Source organism: Chenopodium album, chromosome 18 (genome assembly GCF_948465745.1).
Source record: "Chenopodium album chromosome 18, dcCheAlbu1.1, whole genome shotgun sequence".
NCBI classification, from domain to species: domain Eukaryota; kingdom Viridiplantae; phylum Streptophyta; class Magnoliopsida; order Caryophyllales; family Amaranthaceae; genus Chenopodium; species Chenopodium album.
Window position 1 is genome coordinate 1,284,620 of NC_137851.1, and position 25,879 is coordinate 1,310,498.

Genomic DNA, 25,879 nt, shown 5'->3' on the forward strand with positions numbered 1-25,879 from the left:
CCACTTTGATTAAATTGTTTCTTTATGAAATATATTATCATCTTTTTTGACATAATAAATATATTATCATCAATTATGTATGTTATGTATAAATGTTAAAAATTATGTTACTTGACATAGCTTGTGAAATGTTGATTTTATTTCTCATATATATATTTTTTTCAAACTGCTTATCTCGTATTTCCTTTTTAATTGATGCATGTTATTTATAGTTATATTTATATGTATAGATGACATCAATTGTTATTGGCTAAGATGGTGAGGAAATAGATCTTGTTTCTATGAGGTTTAGTGTTCAAAACCCATCAAAAGCTTTTTAACAATAGTTGAAATGATTTGTTAATTGGATAAGTATAGACATAGATATAGATTTGACCATAAATTTCTCTGAAAGATATACTCTCAAGTTCTAATATGACCTCGTCAAAAAAAGTTCTAATAATAACAAAATTAAAATGTTTAATACTGAAGTATTTAAGTAGTATGGAGTAATATATAGAGACGCGATGTTAAGTCCAAAGGAGTAATGTGTAGCGCTTGGAAACTATGTCAAGTAAAATCAATGGTAAAGGAGTACAAAACGTGCACCAGGTAGATTCAAAGGCTGTGTCTTCAATGTATCACTAAAATATTTAAGATTAGTTACAATTCTTACAAAGACATTTCAATAGAGGTCCATCTGCCTTCTCTCTTTTGAATATCAGGCATAATTAAAGAACTTCAGACCACTATAAATAGTTGAGTGGTGGTGGTGGTGGTGGTTGTAGCGATTCCTGTAAATGGGAACCACTAAACCACACCAAGATAGTGCAGGAATCAGTTTCAGTGTCAAGTACCCAGCCATTTCATTATTTGCAACGATTTTACTAAGTTTAGTATTACAGCCCCTAATTGAAAGCGTAACTAACTACTAATGTACGCTGTACTTGTTTTGCTTATACACTAGAGCATAACAATCTATGAAAGTGAAAGAAATAGCCATTCAAACAATTTATAAATGCATCTAATAAGGTGTAACATGATTTCCTGCAGTACATATTCTATTATTAGAGAAATAGTCTGAACATTTAGTTATATTTCCAATCACCGAACTTCTGAGCTACATAAGTTATATAGAAATTACCATTAACAAAAAGCACACAGACAGATCTATCTTACAAAGACCCTAAACAGTACCAAAAGATCGAACATGGAAGCTACAGCATAGAGTACATCAACAGGACAAGCTGCAAAAACATCAAGAAATGCAGTGAGCGTCAATAAGAAACTTACACTAATGGCAGAGTGGCCGTGCAGCCAATGTACATCAACAGAAATGAGAATTCAGGACATCTGCATGCACTTTGCGAGGTAATTCGCCAAAGAATTGATTGGTTTCTCCGTCGCAACCATAGTTCCCTTTTCTCTTCCATTCCTCACCTTGATACGAGCAAGGTAATCAGCGGGGACCCAGGCAAAACTCAGAATAACATTCACCTGTTCTTCGTCATCAGGGCCTAGCACCTCCATTGACTTTATCACCCATTCAGAATGATAAGTCACCTGATACCACGCTGAAGCCTTCTTCTCATAAATTGAGTTCTTCTCCTCATCACCTAGGTGCTCAAAATCAGCACCAAGTTTATCAAAATGTTGCCTAAACTCTCTCTTTAGACAATTGTAAGCATGCTTGAGCTTTTCCTTGAGCTCTCCTTGCTTCTTACTGCTGGATCTGGGCATGGACCATACATGTCCAGTTACAATCTCCTCTTCATTGCTGACTTTATACTGTTCTAGCAGGCCACAAAGCTGTCCTACATACGAGCACTTGAGACCCCATGCCTCGTTTGTGAAATCGTCTGAACCTGGAACCTCCAGATCTGTGTCGTAAGTAATATCCTTAGGACTGACATTTAATTCAGGAGATAGATAACTGTCTTCGTCATAAGCATCTAAAATTCTCCTGTACAATCTTCCGAGGATCTTGTCAGACTTGTATGATTGTGTCTCTGGCTTTCCCATGAAATCGGGGTACATTTTGGGTTTCAGTTCGTTAGGCATGGTTACCACCTTGCCTGTTTTCGGAAAATCCACAGCCAATGCAGCAAGTTCTGCTAATGTGAGACACTTTTCATCTAATGCTCCATATGGAGTAAGGTCAGCATGAACTACATGGGCATTGCAAATTGTTCCTAAGTTCTCATTAACCATGTTCCTTGTGAAGAATTCTATTATGTCCTGCAGAAAAAGAAATGAGAAACCAAATATAAGTACGCAGAACAAGTTATCTAGGCTAAGATCAGAACCACTAAATGTCATAAAGATGAGTAATGATCATATTTGTTATCCGCCAAGCACCACTAAACTCAAGGACTTCATTATACTGTGCTGTGGCATGCTTCGATATAAGTACTAACAATGTCATTGATGATGCTTTAAATTTTTTAGATGTATTTTGATATTATTTCCTGGAAACAAGAATTCAGTGAGCCTAAAAAGGAAGGTGGGACTTAATAGAAAAAAGGAGCAAGTACCAAATCCAACCCAAACCAGTTCCATCAGCAGGATTTAGTACTTCTACCAAGAATAGTTTTTTAAGGATAAATAATGGCATCTTGCTTTATTTAGCAATAACAAGGAGACACATAACACTTTTATGTCACAGAAAACAGCTACTAATCACGAAATGCTAACAATTTTTTGGGTTATTCATGCTGACATCTTCTAAGTTCTAACCATACCAAAAGATGAAGCAGTAGACAAAAGAGCAGATAATTACCAGATGGTTCACTGGACGAGGCAATTCCCTTACCACAGCAGGTGTATACTCCATAGGTATCCAGCTTCGCTTACTAGGTGGGATAAGATTCTCATCCCAAGAAACAAAGTATAGATCCCCATCCAAATCGCTGCCTGACGCTTCATTTGTATGTGGTCTCTCCCCCTTTTGAGGAAAGACAAGACAGTCAAAAAGATGATGCAAATCTGGGCAATCTACAGCCTCAAGAATCCTTATATCTCCTGGATGAAGACAAGGATTCTTGGCAACAATGACCAAGCCCTTAATAATCTGTAAATTCCTTTTCACTTCTGAAAACCTTGAACCATGTTTAGAGAAGCAGTTTTCCAGCGAAGGATTTGACACCTGTACAAAGCATTGACCTTGTTCAAGTACACCAACTTCATCTAGACAGCCCATCAGCCATCTACCCAACTGAACAAATATTCTGGCCTTTTCTCTGAGGTCCCCAAGCTGTGCTGCCCTAATGCAAGACAACATGCCCCGTAGATGAGGCTCCGTTTGTGGCTTAAAACCAGCACTTAACATTATGGCTGCTGTATTACCTTGCTCGGCACATGAAGCTGTTAGAACATCAAAAGCCACATCAGTATTCACTAGCATCTGATTGAGTTTCGCAATCATTGTTTCCTGCATTCTCCAAAACACTTCATCAGGAACCTCAAGTGCTGAAAGCAAGGTCACTATTTGTCGGTTCAGAAACCCTGGTTGGAATCTTGTCCATGAACAGACTTCAACAACTGTGTGCCTCGATTGAAACTTATTCATACTTGGACGAAGATAAATTTTGATCTTGTAATCCTTTGGCGGCCAACATGCCACGACACCTTTGCAACCTCCAAACCGGATCTGATATGCACAAGGTGGATTGTCTTTTAGTTGCAGTTTTTCTGCAACCTCCATGGCAAGATCTGGTGATATGATCCCAATTCCATCAGAGAAAACATAGCCATTCCTTTCAATATCTGGAAGCTCTGAGTCAACTTGATCTGATGAAATTTCAACAGTCGCGTAGGTGGAAGAGAAACATTGTCCCATTCTTGCAGCACATTTGGCAACATTCCTGTTGGTGAACTTTCCCATCCAGTTCCTTATGCTATTCACTGTCAGCCTCTTGTCCCTCTTGTCTTCGGCAAAGAACCAAGCAGACCGATCCCTCAACTGGTTTGAAGAAAATGCTAAGAAGGTGTACATCCTCCCACACAGGTAAAATCCGTTTTTTAAAAATATGTTCACCCTCTTGAAAATTGATGTCCTTTGAGGATATGTATTCGATGTAATCATCTTCACAATAGGTGGAGCATAGTAGGAAAGGACATTGGCATTCAACATTCTCATTCCTTCATCCATGAAGGTTACTCTTAAAAAGCGATCAGATACATCTTTGTAATGCCTAAGAACTCGATTGGAAAGTTCTACATCAGGTGGAAGACAATAGGCCTTAGTCGGGGTTATGATCAGCCTCCTAACTTCTACAATGTCAGTCAATTTTGTAGAGTCCCTCAACAGCCTGGGATTTTTAAGCAACCAATCATATACTAGTTTCAGTCTTCTACAAGCATCAAATACAGGACGCTTGTAAGAACAGATATGCCTTAAAGCAGCCAAGTTGACCTCTGCTGATTGAGTTCTAAGCAAATCGAATAATTTCCCCGTTAACTGGTGCTGATTTATGATTCCTTTATGCACAGTAGCATTCAGCATAAAGGTTACATCAAATAGTACACCTTCTTCATGCTGGACACAGAAAAAGGGATCGGATATCTGCACACCAAAACTAGGTTCATCCCTGACCCTAAGTGGTAGTCTTGGATGCTCAACTGGGACCCGTCGTTCTATAAGATAATTTATAGCTCTCTCTAACTTCCGACCATTACGGGGTGGAACAGAAATCCGGTATGAATTACACCTACCAAAAACACCACCGGGCGTGAAATCTGTAGTCCTTATCCAAGGATCATCATCATCCAAGAAGCTAAATGGAACAGACTCAAAGATATCATCATCAGCAGTACGGTAGAAGAGCAAGGGAGATGAAGAAAGCTGAAAAAAGATAATCAGTCCTGAACGATCTGTATATCGTTTAATCTCATTAATCTCCCTGGCCAAAAATTCAACTTTGAAATCACAATTAATAACAGCATTCTTTCTTTCGTCTTTGAATGCGAAAACTGTCTTTTTTGTGAAGTTGAGCCTGCAGGTTGCATTAAAAGGATCAACAAGGAAATCTACCCCAGCAGAAGGTCCTTTCCAGCCAACAATCATCTCATCCCGACTAACAAGAGTCCCAATATCAACACGAACATCTGTCAGCTTAAATGGAGTAGTCGTTCTCCTCATCTGATTAATACGAAAGGGATTCATAGGACCTAATGTAACTTTGAGCACTTTCCCGTACAAAATAAGACCATTTCCCCCCGCAACATCCAAAATATAGCGTACTGATTCAGGGGAAGCGAAATGAACAAAAGCATGGGGCTCTACCTTCTCATAATCATCAGTGTTAACCAAATCTTCAATACTTTGAATTTGGAAGTCTGGATATGACTCTGGAGGAGTCCAAGATTTCTTCAATCTGCACCTCCAAACTTGTACACCCATTTCATTCTCGATGTAATCCGCAAACATTTTGGCAGTGATGTCATTATCAAACCCACCAAAACTGAGCTGAGTAACCACTGAACCTTTTTCAGTATTTTCTGATCCCATTTTGCCCGAATAACAGACTTTTTCCCCTGCAGTAACTCAAAAGAAACCAAATCAATGTATATCCATTTTTATAACAATAAGATAGAATGATAGATACATCCACCAAACAGGAAAGTTAATTAATTAAAAATCACACGAAATTTGCATCTACAAACACCAAAACTCCAAAAGTTTCACCTTGGCATGTACTTTACCCACAAATCTTATCAGCATAGATAGTACCATAACTGCAGGTACTACATTCAAGCCTAGGGCATAACATTTCTACAATAGCAACTACAGAGTATTTTAAACCTCAATAATTATATTACTCCGTATTGATTAAAAGCTTTTCACATAAATCATGTTCAAGAGTCTATTTGCATAATGCTTTCACAAATTTAGCAAAAGATAACATATTCCACCAGAACCCATAGCCAACATTATACACGTGCCGCAAGATGGCCTGTCTCAGTTTGGAAGGAGTTGAGACGTTGATCAAGTGTAATAAAATGTTTTATATGTTATATGCAGTTACTAACCAAGCACAAAAGAAGTAATACATGCAAGCTTTATCAAAATCTTAGCAAGAAGAAACACTTCTAAAGGACGGCTAGTACAAGATGCTGAACAGCAATAAACGAGTGAAAATGTTTTTCTATCCAATGACATCTTGTTGCTCAAGTTAACATATAAGGAGAAAGGAAATGACACCAATACAGTGCCAAAGAAACTTATTTTGCTAATGAGTGCTAGAGTCTACAGAGAATTCAATATGGCCGTCAGAAAGAGAGCTGCAACAATATTCACCTTAATAGCTCACTAACAACATATCATATCAATATTCACTGGTCTTCTACATTTGGAAACAAGGACTACATCAATCAACCTATATTAACTGAATGAATTCAATAAATAAAATACTTGATAGACAACTATCTCAAAGCATATATAATAACTCCACTTGATAATGCTAATTGGTAAATATTTAACTGAATGTGACTAATGGCATCACAAAACATTTGCGATCCTGTAATTTGATTTGAGTCAATAACCAAGCAGAGGATAGTATCCAAGAGGCATAACATCAGTAAGCAGGAAACATAGTAATTATCTCATATAAGGAAGACTTCGTAATTTCGTATTCACCCAATGTATGTTATCTGTTACAAAGCCCCTCATAGAAAGCACACATATATATACAGATGACTCAATTTAGCAACATATTCATGAATACTTAAGCAACGCAAAAAAAGAAAAAATAAAATAAAATAGAAAAGAAGGCAACAAGTTATGCTTAATACACTAATCAAATCAAGAATGCCTCAATTCAACAATCAAAGCATAAGACCCAATACTAACGTTGGGATACATACATCTAAAACCCACATAATTAACCCCTTTTTTTTTTTTTTTTTTGCCAATGTCAATAAAAAATATCAAGAACTGAAAACAATTACAGTATATTTAATATCCTTGCACACATCAAACATAAAATTGGAAATAAATCAATTGAAAACTCAGAAAGAAACATAATTACACCAAAAAAACTTATTAATATAAAAAAGCATGATCAAATTTTCACCTAATTCACAAATTTATGTTTGAAATTCATAAATTCTGGACATTCAGCAACATAAAGGTCGTCAAAAATAAAAAATACCCACAAAATAAAATTCCAATCATCTAAAAAAGAAGTGTAATTGGACTATTGGAAGCATTCAAAAGCAAGAAAATACCAACAAAAGAAAGAAAGAAAAAAAGTAAGGATTGTAGTTTGTAAATTGAAAGACAAATTCACCTGGTAATTAGAGTTGATCAAAGTACAATGCTTGAGAAATAGGGTTTCATTGAGGAGAGAAGATGGAGAAGGAAAATCGAAGACAAAGGGCGAAACTTTGTTGTGAATTTGAGAATTTCTCACTGTACTTTGGTCTTAGTCATTTCCTTCGCATGGAAGTTTTTAAGTGAGAGTGTGATTAGAGTGTCTGAGTGACAGAGAATTAGAAAAAGACTCATTGTATGTCCAAGTCAATGTGTGTGTCAATGTATCACTCGTTTCCGCCCCAACCTCCAATAAGAACCCCGACATAGATGCCGACTAACTTAATTGATTAACAGCTAATCTGAATGATGGTCGTGTAAGTGGTATGGACGTGACACTTGGTTGATTAACGCCTAATATGAATGATCGTCTAATCAAGTATTACAATTTAAATTTTTAATGGTGTATGGTGAATATATTTGTACTCTTTAAAACCATTTTCTTTCAAAAAGGGGCAGTTATTTTATTTTCATGTGAAACCTTCCTTAAAAAAAAAAACAAATATTCATATGGAACCTATAAAGAAATTGAATTTCTCATGCTTAACATGACAAAATAAAGAGTTAATTTCATAAACTATTGCATACAAACACTTCTACTTATATTGTGGAATAATCAAAAAAATCTCACACAATCTTTGTGCAATGGAGACTCGTCTTAAGCATGAGTAATTATCGATGTTCGTTGCAAAGTTATAGTGAAAATCTCTATTATAATCCCCCCTCCCAAATGTCCTGTTCTACCCTTATCTTAGTTCGTCGTCCTTTTTGCTTCTCTATATAGAAATGACTAGCTCTCAATTTGATTCATTAATCATGTTTGTTGCATTAATAGTTGATAACAAATTACCAATCTATGTAATATCAATAACCAACTTGACTATCTATGATTCTATATACTTATTCTATTAGGCTTAATAGCTAATTACAATATTTTTATTAACAGTAAGATATGGGGTGGACTCTTCCGGGGGTAGTGAGAATCGAACCCCGTCACTTTGGGTGTGGGGGGGATGTAGGGACTAATCATCCCTCCACTCCTAGATTCTCAAATTAACTACAACACGGCACATGTTTGTGTGTCGCCCATTGTGTAGTTAACTAGTTAGGTTTCAAAGGATAGTCCAAGCTTAACTCATAGTCATAATAGATGTGAGATTAGTGTAACGTGTCATGTTCATCCTTGATCTCTTGCCTGAATCCCATTATGTCGTGCTTTTTTCATATCACATCTTAAAATTAAATTAAATAAAACTATCCTTATAAAAAGGGCAGAATTGGCCTCAACAACACGAACTTTAAACAAAGTGCATGAAGCAGCATGAACTTTGACTAGTAGCCGTAACAGCACCAACTTCTTTCATTGGGTGCACAAAATATCATAAATGAAACCTAGGATCAGAAATTTTATTAGATACGTGAAATCTTTAATATTTTATTGCAAATTTTGATATCATATTTAGTTCTCAAGGTTCAAATTGACCCAAAACCCTAACCAAGACATTTTTATAGCACGGAAATCGATGTTTTTTGTAATTTTTTTTTTAATAAATTTGATCTCAAAATTGACCTTTAAAACCTCGTTTGATAATTTTTTTTCTGCATACAAATCGAGGCACGCAATACCAGACGATTTTTTTATGATAATATAAAATGTTAGATACCATGTCTTCGGTAAAATTTTTGGTATCGGGCTTCATTTATGATATTTTGTGCACCTAATGAAGAACTTTGTGTTGTTATAGCTACTAATCAAACTTCATGCTGGTACTTACACCCGTTAAAAGTTCGTGTTATTAAAGCCAATTTTGCCTATAAAAAGAAAACAAAAATAAAAGGCATATAAAAACATCTATCTTATGAACCACCACCATGCTCTTGATATATTCTCTCCACCATCCTTTCTGAAACTCCATCTGAAATTCTGACATCTCCCTTTCCACCCAAATATTCCATCTTCATCATCTTCTTCTCTCTCTCTCCTCCAATTTCTTGATTCGATTATGAAATTCTGGAAAATCTTAAGCTCCTTAATCCTACAAACCCTACCTGATTGGCGCGACAAATTCCTATCATACAAAGATCTCAAGAAACAATTGAAGCTTATTTACCCCATTAATGGCGATCACGACGCTTCTAAACCCAGTAAGCGTCCTAAACTTAGCGTCGAAGAGGGAGAAAGCGACGCCATTCCTAAGGAGGTTAACAACTTCATCCACCTTCTAGAAGCTGAAATTGATAAGTTTAATTCCTTCGTCGTTGAGCAGGAAGAAGAGTATGTTATTCGTTGGAAGGTATTTTTTTTCGATTTTTGTGTCCTTTGTTTATTTAATTATTTGTTATTTGGAATTATTGACACTACTCGTCCCAACTATGGCCGGTTTACTTTAAAAGTCTCAACTTTCGATTAACTTGTAACAGGGTCCCAACTTAAGGGGTTGGGGTCAGGATTATTAGTGTCAATTTTTTCTTTTCGGGGTGGTTTTTTTATTTATTGTTTGATTTGGGATGGAATTAGTTAATTATGAGAAATTTTAGGCTATAATTATGTATGATTTTGATTCAATTCGGTGAAATTTGCTTGATTTTTGAGGTGTAAGATGATAAAGCAGTAGCAGCTGCATGTAGATGTGATAGTAGTGCTAATGAAATTCTTTATTATGATTAATATTAATTATTATTATTATTTTTATTATTTAAATTATATGAATAGATTATTGTGGGAACTAAAATATTCATCTTTGATTTTATCTTCTTGCCTAAAAAGGAATGGGCTTAATTGTTTAATTAATTTGTTGTATCAATGATTGATTACCTTAATCAAGATATTTATAAATGTTATTCAGCGATACTGTGGTCAGCTGTGTCGGGTTGTTGTCTTGGAGAGTTGAAATGGTTTACACTTGACAAATAATCCTGAAAAATAATATTTGAGAGTATTTATGTGTTGTAGTAAGTTAGTAACCATTAGTTTACTGGAAAGCTAGAGAGTCGGAGTGATGGCGACTGATGACACCGTGATCGGTCGCTGCATTGTGAGGACCCACATATGCTTAAGCATCTAAGGGATGTTAGTGAGTGTGGTGATGTTGGCAACTTGTTGAGATGCTTAATACAAGTGGGATGAAATTTATATTATTAAGGCTTGGCAAATATGGTTGAGTTGACATTAAGAGCATAAATGACATCTGGAAAAAGAGTGGAGAGTGTTCTTTATTCCCGGATAAAGTATTCTTTTTTATAAACCAAAATAAAAAATGCAAGTCTTTGGTCTTTGTGGAAAGGGTGACCGTCCTCGTAACTTGTAAGGTTATGTGATTTGGGGAACCCATGAAGCTAAGTTGCTGACTAGTAACTAATAATTTATGATCTTTTTATATGAGTGACTTGATCTTCTCGGTGTTTATCTTTCCTTTTACTAAATTTAAACGAATTAATCGTTTGTGTTTGTAGTAGACGTCGAAGAGAACTTTAGCCAAGTATAATAAACCCATGTTGTGTTGTTTGAAAGACTAAGGTTAAAATTTATCTATATTTTGGGAGAAAGTTCAAGTTCATGCCATGATAGTGTATGCTATTGCGATGAAATATTGCAGTGCTTGGTAGCTAGTTGTATTGTTTATGCTTGATAGTGTTTGCAATTGCGATGAAATAATAAACCCATGTTTTATTGTTTGGTAATTTGCGATAAGGGCCATAAATTTATAAAATTTTCCACTGTTTGGCTGTTCTACATGAATGGTACCAACTCAGGCCTCTTTTTCTAGCTTCTGATGTATCACGTAAATGCCTTTTACTTCTTTGCACCTTCGAGGATGTCGCAAAGGCAGCCTTTTGGAACATGGTATTCATGTTTATACCATGTTTCCCCAATATATGATGGAAACTAATCTTTCAATAATGACTTATCTATCCATATCTAAGTGTGTTCTGTGTTACCCTTGATTCAAGACCCCCCCCCCCCCAATTAGAAAAGTCCCCTGGAAATAAAATACGGAACCTGCTAGGATCCGTCTCCCTTCATTAAAAAACCTCATGTCTTCATGCTTCATTTTTTCCTTAATTTATAGAATTGTTAATGATTTGATATGGTACCTGGCCTGCTTGTGACTTTTGTTTTATTGTTCCTTAGAATACTTATAATAATCATGAAAGGCATCTGTTGACTTGGCACCTGAAGACTTATTGCTTCTATTTTTTTTTTTCTCTACAAGGTATACTTGTTAGTCCTGTCCTCGTCCAAAGGTTTTCCCACTGCCACCACGGAGATTTTTATCAAATATTGAACATATTAAGAAATGCCCTTAGATTATTGATTCTCACCCAAATGACTTGTTACAATGCTGACATGATTTTACCTAAAAATGGATCTTGTATCTATCTTCCTGAGCTTTTCTTTTCCTCCTTAGTCACCAGTTAAGTTTCTATGCCTCAGATAATTCATTTAGTGTATCCTAGATATTGTCGCCCAACTTATGTAGAAAACCATTGTCTCTCTCTCTCATAAGGAATTTTTGAGAAACTGAAAAGAAATGATGTGGTCAATGCACAAGATGATGATCTCTTTTGACCAATTATCATGCAAAATTTATGTAGTTTTATATGGGAAGGACTCAAATCTTTAGTCAGTGCATATTCATCATTCAGACAAGCCATACTCTATGCTGGTTACCTGTATTATTTTACCTATGCTCAATTGTTCAAAATAACAAAAAGAAGGTTTTTGCAAGCGTGTTGGTATTGAAGGTGATGGCTGCAAGTTTAATGAGCGGTGCTATTATTGTCTCTTACATATTATTTCTTGTTTTACCCCATTGAGACTAGAACTCCTCTTCTCTCCATCTTGTTTTTTCTTTCTCCAAATTCTATGCAGTGCTTGCTTTGTTCATGTGACTTCCAATTTTTTTTTCCCTTCTTTCTATTCTGGTTAGAGTTAGGCGAAAATTACCTTTTTAGGTGTTCATCCCTACCTCCTTAATTTTGAAACAACATGGGGAAGAAGAAGAATCTTGCTTTTACTAATCACAGGGTTCAAACTTAACTACAGAGGCACCCGTCACTTGGGTATGGCAGCATCATTTTTAAACTCTGGCTTAGAAATGAGGTCATTGGTTATAAATTGGGATTTTGTTGATTTTATATAAATGCTGTCAAAATCAGATGTTCTAACTTTGGATTACTTCTGAAAGTTTTTAGTGCAAAGGAGTTAGGCTATAACTTACTCATACCATATTATTCAATTCTGGCCATTGGATTAGATTTTGTCAATCTGGATCGTTCAACAGTTTTCCTTTTCAAAATGTTACAATTTGGTCAACACTTTTGCCACTTAAATGAGACAACAAGTAATTAAACTCTCATCTGGGGTTACCTTCATATTGCACCAATTTATTTTCTTGGTGGTGCATTGATGCACCTAATCTCCTCCCCACCCCCTTCCCCCCCATAAAAAAGGGAGAAATTCCACGTTGGGTTTTCTGCATGCTTGTTGGTTGTGTATTAAGAGTTAAGCTCTAACTATTTCTCAGATCAATATTGCCATATGCTAATTGATAGGCTGAAATTATGCTAGTATATGAAATAATGAAATAAGCTGAAGTTCTCCTTTAAATGCTTTTTATTTTTTTAGTTCTTTAAGGAAGAACATTACCCTTTATCCGTCTTTATGTTTTTGCAAATGATAGCATTTGAGAGATAATTGATACTTAATACTTCAGAGAGTTGGCATCCCATCATGATAGTTGCTGGTTAGAATTTGCTTCTGTTGTTTACTGGTTTGGTTCTAATGCTTGGTGCTCACTGGTTGGAAATCAAAATGAGGGGACTGTATTGCATGGCAATCTGGTATTTTGAAAAACGCCCCATTCAAAGGAAATTCCAATCTTTTTTCTATTTCTTTTTCGTTTTGTTAATTATTCGTTTATTTACAAGTTATTTTAAAGAGGTCCTGCATTAAGGCTTTGAATGCTAACTAATAGCTTCTGGTGCCATTATAGACTACTTATCAATTTTATAATTAGCTGTAATATAAATTTTTTTTTGAGGTACGCTAACCTTTGTTGTTTCTGTTGCTCATTCTTTTTATCAGCGTTCTTGTGTTTCAACTTTCAACTGTAAATCCATCTGCTTTGTATAAGTTGAGAAAATTGGCTCTTTGCCTTGATTACGACTGACTCCTTGAAATTAGAAGATATTTCTGCATGGTCTTGATCCTTTAGTGTGTAAATAGTCCACCTTTCATCCATTTAATTTCTAATCTCTATTTCTCATGCAGGAGCTGCAAGACAGGTTAGCAGAGGCCAGACACTCGAACGAGGAGTTGATGAGAGTTGGTAGGGAAGTTGTAGATTTTCATGGAGAAATGGTTCTGTTGGAAAATTACAGTGCACTTAATTATACAGGTGTTGCCTTCTATCCTTTGGTATTTTAATATTCCGTACTTTTATACACTACTATGCAGTGCACTTAACTCTTTGACTGTTTGATATAAAAATCTCTTTGCTCATGAATGTTGTATTCCATGTTTTTTTTTTTTTTTTTTTTTTTTTTGTTCTCTCCAGTTTGAAAGTGTCTTTTTCTTAGCTTACTGATAAGTTTTAAGTCTCATGACATTTCATGTGCTAGAAGTTGAGTTATAGTACAGAGTATGTGAAAGAGAAAGTGATTAATTTAAATATGTGGAAATGTTGTTCCATGGATATGGTCATTTGTTCTTTGATTGATGACTTGGATTTAGGTGGTTAAGCCAATAGCCCACGTAAGCCTTTTTTGGTTTCTTTCTAATTACTTTCAAAACGGTATTTTTGTTGAAAAACAATTTGTCATGGTTCATTTGCTGTCTTTGAACAGTAACCTCTGAACTTTTACCCCTTCCCCTTATCTCTTTCATGCTTACTTTTGAGAGGCTTGATTTGGGATGGATGGAGCTAGTAACGAAGTGCAGTAAAGGCATGTTTGTGTTGATTAATTGCTAAGAAAGCTTTGGATATTCATCTTGTCTATGTTGTCTCGCAGTTGAAGCACTTCTGATGTGCTTATCCCTGATGTCTTTGCAGGTCTGGTGAAGATACCTTAAAAATATGACAAGCGTAGTGGTAATCTAATACGCTTGCCGTTCATCCAAAAGGTTTTGCAAGAGCCATTCTACACAAACGACACCATATCCAAGCTTGTAAAAGAATGTGAAGTCACTCTCGATCGCCTTTTCTCACAAAATGAAGCACATGAAGCATCCCAAGTAGCCAATACAGGTGAAGCTTCTGAGTCGAATTCTGGCATCACAAAGAAAGAAAGGCTGCTTACCGCTGATAAAGAGATATCAGAAATTGAGCATATGGAGAATATGTACATGAAGCTTACTCTCTCAGCCTTACGAGTTTTGAAAGAAATCCGAGGTGGAAGCTCCACTGTGAATGCATTTTCGTTGCCCCCGTTAGATAGTAGCACTTTGGAGGAAGAAACTTGGAAGAAAATCCCTTTTGTAGAGCAAGCTGCCAAGTAGAGTGAGCAAGAAAAATCCCTTTTAGGCTGACATGCTGTCCGATTTACAAGGCCTTTTTCCAATTTCTGTGTGTTTTTTGTAGTTCTGATTTGGTTCAAAACTGTCATTGCTGTAAGTAAGATCACTGTATAAGCACCTTTCTTCGTGGATAGAATGAAGGATGATCTTTCAGCTTGTATGGGTCATTTCACTGTTAGTTTGGGCAGGACTAATGAGTAACAACTAATGTTAAATTGTTGGTGATGTACAAAAAGGATCTAAAGTTAGATGGTAATTGTGCAGTCTTTTTATCATTATTTTACCTGTTTTCTAGCTACTTTAATAACAGTGTATTTTTAACTCATGTTTTCTTCCTCTACTTGAGAATGGATCATTTCAGCTGATCTATTTTATCAGTTACGGCGCCTGTAGCTCAGTGGATAGAGCGTCTGTTTCCTAAGCAGAAGGTCGTAGGTTCGACCCCTACCTGGCGCGGTAAATTTTTAATCCTACTGCCTATTACCCTGCTATTATATACTTTACCTTAAAATCTTCTTGTGCCTACTGATTCATGCTGATTAATCTGATATTACTCTGTCATAATTACTGTGCTTTGCTACCTATATTGATCATATTCTCTTTCTCACCTCACATTGCACTCCGACTATCTTTGAATGATTCATCCATCTTATCTACTCTCCAACTAATTTATTTCTAGGAATATGAAATTTTTTCATTCAAAACGTCTGTCCTTTTATTGCCAAAGCACCAAGCTTTCTCCAACATCTTAATTTCTAACCCTTTACCTCATCCATTCTCAGGGTATAAATAATTTGAAGCATACCTAAGGGTTCAAATCGCGACTATTTTGGGTGTAACTTTGAGAAGGGTGGACTTAAACATGATGAATGGAGTTTATTTCCAAAGGTGGTGGTTTATGTGGCAGAACTCGATTTTCTAAAAGAAAGAGGGGTGATGTATGTTGAATACCTTAAAAGAAAAGGGGTTAGGGATGTGAAGTTGATTGAAGCCAAAGATGAAGGTCATATACATCATATCTATCATCCTAAATCAGAATCCACATTTTTGCTTCAACGCCAAATGGATGAGTTTATTAACAACTAATAGTGTTAAATTTCCTACAATTACATTATGAGGTTCACATTTCATAACACATGGAAATATGGAATAGTTATTGTAAAATAACATGCTATGATATTTGCAAGAAAGAAATAAGACAAGATGAGTTCTTTGTTTGCAAGAGTTATTATTTTGCATGGTATTAATGTTACTCGTAATAGATATACATTGTTTTAAGACTTTGGCTATTGCTATAGATATTATACACTTTTACATACACTTTATAGAAGTTAGAATTATTATAAAGAGTTATTCATTACATATAACGTAGAAGTGGTAGTACGACAAAATAACAACAATGGAGAAGATAGGTTGAAAAGTTTAAGAGGTCACAAGCTAAGGGGACAAAATGGGTGAGACTAAAATTTCTTGCATTATATTAGCAAAGTCTCTTTGGTAATCTAAAGACCCTTATGTGGCACATACATTTGCTAAAAAATGACTTTGTAAATAGGCAAGCTTGGTCAAACATCAAGTTGCCATTTCATGATAAATTAATAAAGCCAGGGAGAGAGCATTTTGAACCAAGGATGCAACTCTTACATGCAAAGATATTAAAAGGATGCCTCTAATGAGTGGAGTAATGATTTTGACAACACTCTAGAACTAATGTAGGATAACTAAAATTCAATTCCCTCTAATGATTAAAGATGCTGAAGCCTTCAAAGTGTTTGGAGACAGGAAAAAAACAAATAGTGCAACTATTTAGTAAATAAATGAAGTAACTCAAAAATGACTACGTCATACAGTCATAGTATATTTCTTAAAATGATACTCTGTATATTGTGTGATTATAAGTTAAATTTATGATAAAATCAAGCGTTAATTATGTGATAATTGATAAGCATTTTTTTTTTTTTTTGGAAAAATTGATTTTTTTTATAGGAAAAACGTTAACAGGAATTTAATTTCAAGTTAAGTTCCGCTAAGGTGAGGAGGCTCTACGGAATAAAGTAATACAAATAAGCTCCGTATACTTACGAGTGAAAGAATTGATTACTATTTCTTAATCATTTTTCCCCTTAAAGAAAAAAAAAAAAAAAAAAAAAAGAAGATAATGTGATCATCCCAAAGAGAAAAAAAAAAAAAAAAAAAGATAATGGATAATCGATATTGATGTAGACAGTTACAAATTACGGAGTACAAAAATTTGGATATTAATTTTTTTTTTTTGAACGGAAATGTGGATATTAATTGGAGGCAAGAACCAATAAGGGTTCAAGTCAAGTACTAAATCTTAACCGTTGATTTATTTCCTCTGTCCAACTTTTATCACTACGATTATCTTGCCGCCTCAAATGGCAGTTCCCACAATTACTCACAACCAACAAGGATAAAATCGTCCAAAAAAAAACCCATTTCATTCTCCCATATAAACCCTATTATCCCCTCATCTTCCAATTTCTCTCTCCTCGATCTCCCTTTTTCGTCTAACCTTTTCCTTTGCAGACGTTCGAATAAACCCTAACCCTAGTTCTTAATTTCTACTACCGAAGGTATCATTCTTCGATTTTTCTTAATTAATCTTGTAATTTCTTTTGCTGCTGGGTCGGATCTTGTTTAATTATTGTTTGATTTGATTTGATTTTGAAAACCCTAACTTGATTTGAATTTGAATTTGTTTCTGTTTAGATTACTATGGGAGAAACCAAAGAAAATGATGCTTATGAAGAGGAGCTTCTTGATTACGACGAGGAAGAAGAGAAGGTTCCAGATCCCGCTGTCACCAAAGCTAACGGCGAAGCCGCTAAAAAGTACGATTTTTTTTTTGAACTCCTGTTTATCGATGTAATTTTCTATTATTATTATTATAGTTTTTGATTCATTTGTTCAATCGAAATTTGTATTTTTTTAAATTAGGGTTTATAAAGCATAGATATTTGAATTTAGTCACAGATCTTATGAAATTAATTGAATTTGTTGATTAATTCTTTTAATTTTGGGGTTGTATATCTTGCGTAATGTAAACTAAGTCCTTTTGATAGTAAATTGATGCTTAGTATGATGAAGTTCTGACTGTTTAACGTATTTCAATTTGGTTTAAGAGTTTACTTTGGTTGAATTCTAAATTGTATTTATATCTATATATTTGTGGATTTATATTCAATATGCTCTGTAAATATGTATGTCAAATTTTATTGGTCAAGGTTATTAGGACTTTTATTTGAAAAATGGAGTTGGTTTGCTGATCGAATGTTTTTTGTTCTATCATAGGGGTTACATTGGAATCTACAGTTCAGGATTCAGAGACTTCTTGCTGAAGCCAGAGCTGCTGCGCGCAATTGTCGACTCTGGTTTTGAGCATCCATCTGAAGGCAAGTGCTATGTCTTTGCACCGTTAATATGCTGTTGTTTTGTTGTAGCTCTGGTCGTGGCCAATTATTCTTTTATTGCTATGAATATCGTTGGATGCGTAGTTAATAACCTTGCCTTCTATATGCTGAGTATCTCTAGTTGAATTTTGTTCATTGTATCCCTCTATGTTAGATGGTTGTTACTAAATGGTTATGAAGTATTATTTTTGGCCAACTTATGTAGACTCAACTATATGATTGTTACATTCTGATTTTACTTGTCTTTAGCAAATGATGGGGATAGCTCTAAATTTCTGTTATGCTTTTCCAGGTAATTCACTTATTCACTCAACTTGGAGATGTTAAATGGTCTGGTAAACATTTCAATTACAAGGACCAGGAGGTCATATTTTACTCACTGCGGGTTCCCTCGCACCAATTTTTTGGTATTTCCTCAGTGCAACACGAATGTATTCCTCAAGCTATTTTGGGTATGGATGTCATCTGCCAAGCCAAATCTGGTATGGGGAAGACTGCTGTCTTTGTTCTCTCAACCCTGCAACAGATTGATCCTGTGGCTGGACAAGTTGCTGCACTTGTTCTTTGTCACACTAGAGAATTGGCATATCAGGTATTTATTTTCCTGAGCTTTTTCAATAATTATCAAATTTAAGCTGGCAATTTTCATTTGAAAGCTAGTAATAAAGTTAGCTGACACATACTCTTTAATGTAATTGCTGTAGATATGTCACGAGTTCGAGAGGTTCAGCACATATTTACCTGGTATTAAGGTTGCTGTTTTCTATGGAGGTGTCAACATAAAAATTCACAAGGATCTGCTCAAGAATGAATGCCCTCATATTGTGGTGGGTACTCCTGGAAGGATCCTTGCATTGGCTAGAGACAAAGATCTGTCACTAAAGAATGTCAGACACTTTATTCTTGATGAGTGTGACAAGATGCTCGAGTCCCTTGGTATGCTTCTTATGCGTGTTCATTCTTGCATTTCCAGCTTTCCCAGGTTTCATTTATGTTGTGATGTATTTTTTTACTAAGTGTTTGGTCTTTCTCTCTCTCTTTTTTTTTCCCTGTCATGCAGACATGAGGAGAGATGTGCAAGAGATCTTTAAAATGACACCCCATGACAAGCAAGTGATGATGTTTTCTGCAACTCTAAGCAAGGCAATCCGACCTGTTTGCAAGAAATTTATGCAAGATGTAATGTCTCGTGGCCAGTTCTTATTGAATTTGAAGTCTTCCATTTTCCAAGCTTTCTGCAGAAGATATCTACCTAGGTTTATAGATGTTATGGTCTAAAATGCTCCCTCTCTCTATGATGCACTTCTCGTCTTTTGAGTAAACAAGATACTTGGACCTTTGGGGGTAGGCTAGGGTGAGCGTAGTGTAGGCTTTATTGGGAGGTTCTCTGTGACTTGGTTCGACTATTTTCCATCAGTTTAGTTTCTTTTTTTCTGTTCTTGTGTTGTTCTAAGGGCTTGGGTGTCTTTAAGTTTTGACTGTTACTTGGTGGTCATGTGAGTGTATATTTTAGAGAGTAGTTGTGGTCTGGGCTTAAGGGTATTCTGTACTATTGTCATCCTTGGAGAAGAATCCTAGTTTATAGATGATGTGATCCAAGATGGGTTAGTAATTGGCTGTAAAGCAATGTTGTGCTAGCTCTGTGATATCAAGTATCTTCAAGGAGACATCTGTGGATCTGAGAGGGATCTTCCACCATCTTCATTTGATATGGATTCCTTTCGATTGGAGATGCCCCTAATATGCTTTACTGTGACATTTCTTCCTTTCAGCCGATGGAAATATATGTGGATGACGAAGCCAAATTGACCCTTCACGGTCTTGTACAGGTGTGTAAATAAACCCATGATTTTTTTTTGGATTGACTATGGATGTTTTCATCTTTACTCATTTTTTATATTTGCATTGTAGCACTACATCAAATTGTCCGAGTTGGAGAAGAATCGCAAGCTGAACGACCTGTTGGATGCTTTGGATTTCAATCAAGTTGTCATTTTTGTCAAGAGTGTCAGTAGGGCTGCTGAGTTGAACAAACTTCTTGTGGAGTGCAACTTCCCTTCGATCTGCATCCATTCTGGCATGTCCCAGGAAGAAAGGTTTTTGCTTCTTTCTTTGTTTTTAATGTCTTGAAAAGCGTATTTTGTAGTCCTCTTGCTGCTGTGATTTTTATCCCTCAATATTGTCAATTGGAACTTTATATTTTTGCTTGGGATTGTGCATAATTCCATTGAAGTATGACAGTATGTTTTGCTGCTGGACTTCTTTGTTGTGTAAGATAGCTTTAGAACAATGCTATTTTTGTTCTATTAATACGGACATGTATAGAAGTCATCTGGTTAGTTGAAATACAGATCATCTTCCTGCACAATTGATTGAAGTAGGGATTTTTTCTGGTTTTTGTTTTTCCATCATGTTAGTGTTTGTTAGGATTTTTGTTTATCATTCAGTAGGTCTATTCCAAGAAAGCAAGTAAGCAAGCTGCAAATATTATGTTATATGAATCTAATGTGTTGCAACTTGCAAGTGAGTTTTAGTTTACTCTCTTCTAATATGGTTCATGTCCTTTATAATTTTTAGTTTTTATACCTTTATAATTCTGTAACATACGACATTCTATATTTTGGTAGAATTTTCTAGTCAAGGTTATTGATAAATTTTTCTTGCGCTTAAGTCTTATTCTCAATTGGAATGTTTGTAGATTGGCTCGTTACAAGGGATTTAAGGATGGCAAACAAAGAATTCTTGTTGCTACAGATTTAGTCGGCAGAGGAATTGACATTGAAAGAGTGAACATTGTTATTAATTATGACATGCCAGATTCAGCAGACACATATCTGCATCGGGTAGGAAAATTTCTTTTCATATTTATTCAAACACCATCAATTTATTCTCTTTTGCCTGCTGATTACACGTGTTTTGTTTATATTAACTATCTGCAGGTTGGCCGAGCTGGGAGGTTCGGAACTAAGGGACTTGCAATTACGTTTGTGGCATCTGCTTCGGACTCTGATGTATTGAATCAGGTATGGTATTCAGCTGTTTTCTTTTATTTGATTTACTGTCTTTGCATTTTTTTGTTGGAGTCTTGGATAGTAAATGTACGAATATGTTATCCTATCTCTATAATATTTTTCATACTACTTGGAAGTAATTATTTTACTGATGAGTTGATTAGTACAAAGTATTATTTTAGTTAATGTAATGTGATCAAAGAACGCTTTTGATTATTTTTTTTTAGTATTTACTTGTACTATTTTACTGAGGTCGTGCAGTATTAATTTTATTGATATCCTTTGCTTAAGTTTTCTCAAACCTTTGTTTTTTCTCCCACTCTTTTAGAACTCTTTTTAAAATTTAATCTTTGAACTCTTTTTAAAGTCTCTCTAATTTTTTTCGTTGTACTCTTTTAAAACTCTAAAATTTAAGTTGTGTGTTTTTTTTATACACTTTTTAATTTTTTTTTTCTCAATTGTTAACTTGTAACATTTTCTTCTCAGACGATTCCTTACGACTATTTATGGTAGTCAACCCCATATTATTATGGAACTATGGCTTTGTTGTTGTAATGTGATAAAATGAAGTGGTTATCGCTTTTGAATGTTTTGTAGTGGTAAACTTTGTTTAAAGGTTTTAAATCCATCTTTTTTTTCTCTTTTAACCTTACAGGTACAAGAGAGGTTTGAAGTCGATATTAAAGAACTTCCAGAGCAGATCGACACTTCGACATACAGTATGTTCTATTGTTTGCTTATCATCGTTGCATAGAAAGTTTGTTTATGGTTGTTTGCATCTCTGGCGTTCAATTTGTGTGTTCTCTCGTTATATGATTGTAAATTATGTACTTGTAGGTTGATTCTGATGAATTTGTTTTTTAATGTGTTTTTATTTTTAAGATTGTGTATGAATAAAATCTGGTTCATGTACTTTATATTTCTGAGTCTTGAAGTACTACAGTGTATGTTTTTCCCTTTTGACTTTGATTTGTGTTTGTGATGCTGCTTTCTATTCTGGTAATGCATATGTTTTATTTCTGCACTCCTTCCATCTTTGCTTGAATGTTCTTTTTCTTCTGGCATTTATATGTTACCCCTTTGGTTATTTACTTTCCAGGGGAATATCTTTTGTTCCCCAACACTTGTTTAATCATGTGGTTTCACAATATTTCTATCGACATCAAAGTACTGTAAAATCCATTCATGTTGCTGTATGAAACGAGTTGTGTGCAAATATGAGCTTTTCATATTTATTCGTAGTAAATTGTGTATGCTGATTTTTTTTTCTTCCTATTATGCAGTGCCATCATGATTGAACGCGCTGCATTGTTTGATTACATTGTGGAACACTAGTCATGTTTGAAGAAGGCTGATGATAGAAATAGAAATCTGACCGTGGCTTTGAAGTTTGCTCTGTGAGCTGTTTAGTTCAGCAGTGTTTGTAATTCTGGCAGTCAGATTTCATTGTACTAGTTATGTTTTTGTCGTAGTGACGCTAAATACTTCCATTTGTAGTTTTCCTATGCTCAACTTATCAAGGATTATTACTTTTTATTGCGATACATAGGATTTTTACTGACTGTGTGGATATGAGCAGGGATTATTGTGGCCCTTTTTATCCTTTAATAGGGGGTCTAATTATCTAGTTGTTTCTATTTTAGATTCAGTTATATAGCATAATAATGATTTTTTGGCCCATTTGAAATGTGAATGATGCTAAATGGGGATATATGAAACTTGCTGTTTATTGCTTCTGTGTATCGCCTATGTAAATTTTTTATCAGTAATATCTAAAATTATTAATTAAGTATAAATTATACGAGTAATAATTGAAAATAAGTAGTTTATTCAGTATGACTGCTCCAATAAGTACCATGTTTTGTGGGAAGTTGCTGTTTCCATGAATTTGCAATTTGCTGATTTACACTTTTGTTGTTAACCAAATAACCCTTTTTGTTTCAAATTCCCGTGATTTTTCACTTTCCTTATTTTCTTATTGCAATCAAATAAGTGTGGAAATTGATATACTCCCGGCATACGAAATATGCATTTAAAATTAGTCTCATAAACTTTGGAATTTAAAATCAGATATACTCGTGTAAAAATCTTATTTTCTTGATATCCTTTGTAACTTTCACTCAATTATCGTTGTAGGATTGCTTTGTTATAAAATAAGAACAAACTTTATCTTTTCATAACCCTAAATTTATCTTTCACTCAATTATCGTTGTAGGATTGCTTTGTTATAAAATAAGAACAAACTTTTCCATAACCCTAAATGAGAGAGAAGAATTGCAGAGGGGATTGATGACAAATAGTGGTTTTTGTCTCCAAAGTTGAATGAGAGAGAAGGAGGGGATTTGGTAATTAGTGCGAGTGAATTGGAGGGAAAGGGGTGTGAATGTGTAATAAGCAATATCCGAGGTCACGTGCGTCGCACACTCGTGGTCAACATTGGAAAAAATAGTCAATGCTGGAAAGTATCATTAGGTTGCCTTTGATAAAAAAAAATTTGTAATGTGGTTTGAAGTTGTAATTAAATATTTAAAAGGTTGTTTCAAATAAAGTAGATATTTTAAAAGGTTGTTTTTAATAAATTTTCCTTTTTTTTAATTCTTTTTAAAAAAAATAAAATATTTATATATATCCTTCAAAATTGATCACGTTATCCTTTAAAAATAAAAACTGAACATGTAGGTAGTTAGTTCTCCCCATGAAGAGAATTCCTAAATCCTAATGTGAGTTTATACTTGATTTGCAAATTGTATCGTATATAATCATGAATAGTACGTTATGCTCCTTACATATTATACCAATTCTTGATTTTATTGTTGGTATAATTGCTTATACTTTTATGATATGACGCCCATGAAGTTGTTTAGGATTAGTTTCCTAATCGTTGTAGGTTTGCTTTGTTATGAAATAGGAACACTCTTTTTTTTTTTTTTTTTTTTTTATTTTTTTTTGAAGACAAATAGGAACAAACTTTATCTTGCCATATAACCCTAAATTTAAATTTATCTTTATATGTATTTCCTTTTATATCTTAGGTAATTAGAGTACTACTAGAATTAGGATTTAATACTTTGTATATATAAATACACGTTGTGTAAATAAGGAGAAGATTGAGAGCTTGAGATTAATCCGACAATGAGTAATTGGAGTGATTTACCTGTTGATGTTCTTAGAGAATTAGTGTTGAAGCTAGATTCTGCCCAAGACTTAGTCTGTTTCTCGGCTGTATGTCAATCATGGCAGTATGCGTATTCTACGGCCAAAAATAATTGGACTAGGACGATTCCATGTTTGATGCTACCCGAAAACGCACAAAATAGCCCTAATTACCCTAGGATAATATACTGTCCTAATAAACAAAGGTGTTACCAATTACATCTCCCTCAAACTTATGGTGCTAGATGTTGGGGTTCGTCGTGTGGTTGGGTTGTCGTACTCAATCATAACCTAGAGCTATACATGGTGAACCCGATAACTAAGTCTCGTATTTGCCTACCCCCTCTATTAACCATGCCCGACGTATGTGTTGAAGACGGCGCTGAGTTCTTACAATTATGTATCATACAAAAGGCGGTCGTAATTGAAGCTGATGGTGAATACATTGTCATAACAACACCTGGTATCTTTTATCACAAAGTACAATATGCAAGGCCTGGTGACCAAAAATGGAATTGGGTTTATTTACCCGATACTTTTGAAGGGAATGCGACAGATGTTACGCGTTGGGGTTCAAAATTGCTATTAATAAACGAGTTTGGAACAGTTGGATATTGTGAGATCAGTGCATTCCTAACTTCACAGCCTGTTACTCTAATGGACTATATACCTCGACCCTCATTTATGTCGAATTACATAGTACCAGTGTCGTTAAATGGCATTGATTTAAATCAAGTATACTTGTTGGAATCATTTGGCGAACTTGTTATGGTAATCAGATACAGATTGGAGCATTACGACAAAGATCCTTGGGAATATCAAACAATAAATTTTAAGGTATACAAGTTCAACTTTGAGTCCAGAACTTGGGCACAAGTCTATGACTTGGGTGATGTTGCAGTGTTCCTAGGGAGTAATACTTCGTTGTCGATTCGTGCATCGCGCATTCATAACTGCAGAAGGAACTGTATTTATTTCACCAATGATGAGTGGAACTTTTGGAATGAGAGCCCTCTTATATTTGGGGGTGACAAAGCTGACAATGGCCTTTTCAACATATCAAATCAGGCATTTGAAACCATTTATAGAGGTCATGATAATCGTTCTAAATCAAGGTTTTCTTTTTGGTTTATGCCCAAGTTTTAACTTGGGACGAGTTCAATTATATAGTTTTGTTTTTAGTGGCTTGATTTATAGAGGGTTTTAAATTGTGAATCAAAAAACTTAATTGTATTATTATAAGTTTTAAAGCTCTGGTGTTGGCTGCATTACCTATATGAAACAACTTATTGGTTTAAAGGGTTGTAGATATATAATCCAGACTTAGAATTCGAGCAAATTATAAATGTACTAAGATTGACAACCTTATACCGTGGCCTGGTCCACAAGTTATTCCTGTTATGTTAAGCTGTGATGTTCCTGATCCGATTGCTATACAATCATCACCTACTCATATGATTCAAACAAATTC

At 34.9% G+C, this 25,879-nt stretch overlaps 4 protein-coding genes and 1 non-coding gene across 5 annotated transcripts; 4 read left to right on the forward strand and 1 right to left on the reverse strand.

Annotated features, from left to right (window-relative positions):
- Window positions 1-1,031: 1,031 nt before the first annotated feature.
- Window positions 1,032-7,463, reverse strand: LOC145592587 (RNA-dependent RNA polymerase 6-like). The gene is made up of 3 exons (XM_081649088.1): window positions 7,269-7,463; window positions 2,759-5,514; window positions 1,032-2,217 (listed from the first exon to the last, which is right to left on the reverse strand). The coding sequence occupies exons 2-3, from the start codon at window positions 5,486-5,488 to the stop codon at window positions 1,324-1,326; spliced, it is 3,624 nt and encodes a 1,207-aa protein (XP_081505214.1). The 5' UTR covers window positions 5,489-5,514; window positions 7,269-7,463; the 3' UTR covers window positions 1,032-1,323.
- Window positions 7,464-9,155: 1,692 nt separating this feature from the next.
- LOC145591117 (SPX domain-containing protein 2-like) lies at window positions 9,156-15,066 on the forward strand. Its single transcript, XM_081647518.1, has 3 exons — window positions 9,156-9,585; window positions 13,566-13,692; window positions 14,347-15,066. The coding sequence occupies exons 1-3, from the start codon at window positions 9,295-9,297 to the stop codon at window positions 14,364-14,366; spliced, it is 438 nt and encodes a 145-aa protein (XP_081503644.1). The 5' UTR covers window positions 9,156-9,294; the 3' UTR covers window positions 14,367-15,066.
- A 127-nt stretch (window positions 15,067-15,193) lies between these two features.
- Window positions 15,194-15,266, forward strand: TRNAR-CCU (transfer RNA arginine (anticodon CCU)). Its single transcript has one exon. It is a non-coding gene; the product is annotated as a tRNA-Arg (tRNA).
- Window positions 15,267-17,257: 1,991 nt separating this feature from the next.
- LOC145591118 (DEAD-box ATP-dependent RNA helicase 15) lies at window positions 17,258-22,795 on the forward strand. Its single transcript, XM_081647520.1, has 12 exons — window positions 17,258-17,407; window positions 17,544-17,665; window positions 18,126-18,226; window positions 18,664-18,836; window positions 18,949-19,180; window positions 19,305-19,423; window positions 20,017-20,073; window positions 20,156-20,340; window positions 20,943-21,087; window positions 21,184-21,267; window positions 21,911-21,974; window positions 22,539-22,795. Exons 2-12 carry the CDS (start codon window positions 17,550-17,552, stop codon window positions 22,547-22,549), a joined length of 1,287 nt encoding a protein of 428 aa, XP_081503646.1. The 5' UTR covers window positions 17,258-17,407; window positions 17,544-17,549; the 3' UTR covers window positions 22,550-22,795.
- Window positions 22,796-24,387: 1,592 nt separating this feature from the next.
- LOC145590657 (putative F-box protein At4g17565) lies at window positions 24,388-25,554 on the forward strand. Its single transcript, XM_081647073.1, has one exon. It carries the CDS (start codon window positions 24,388-24,390, stop codon window positions 25,552-25,554), a length of 1,167 nt encoding a protein of 388 aa, XP_081503199.1.
- The last annotated feature ends 325 nt before the right edge of the window (window positions 25,555-25,879 follow it).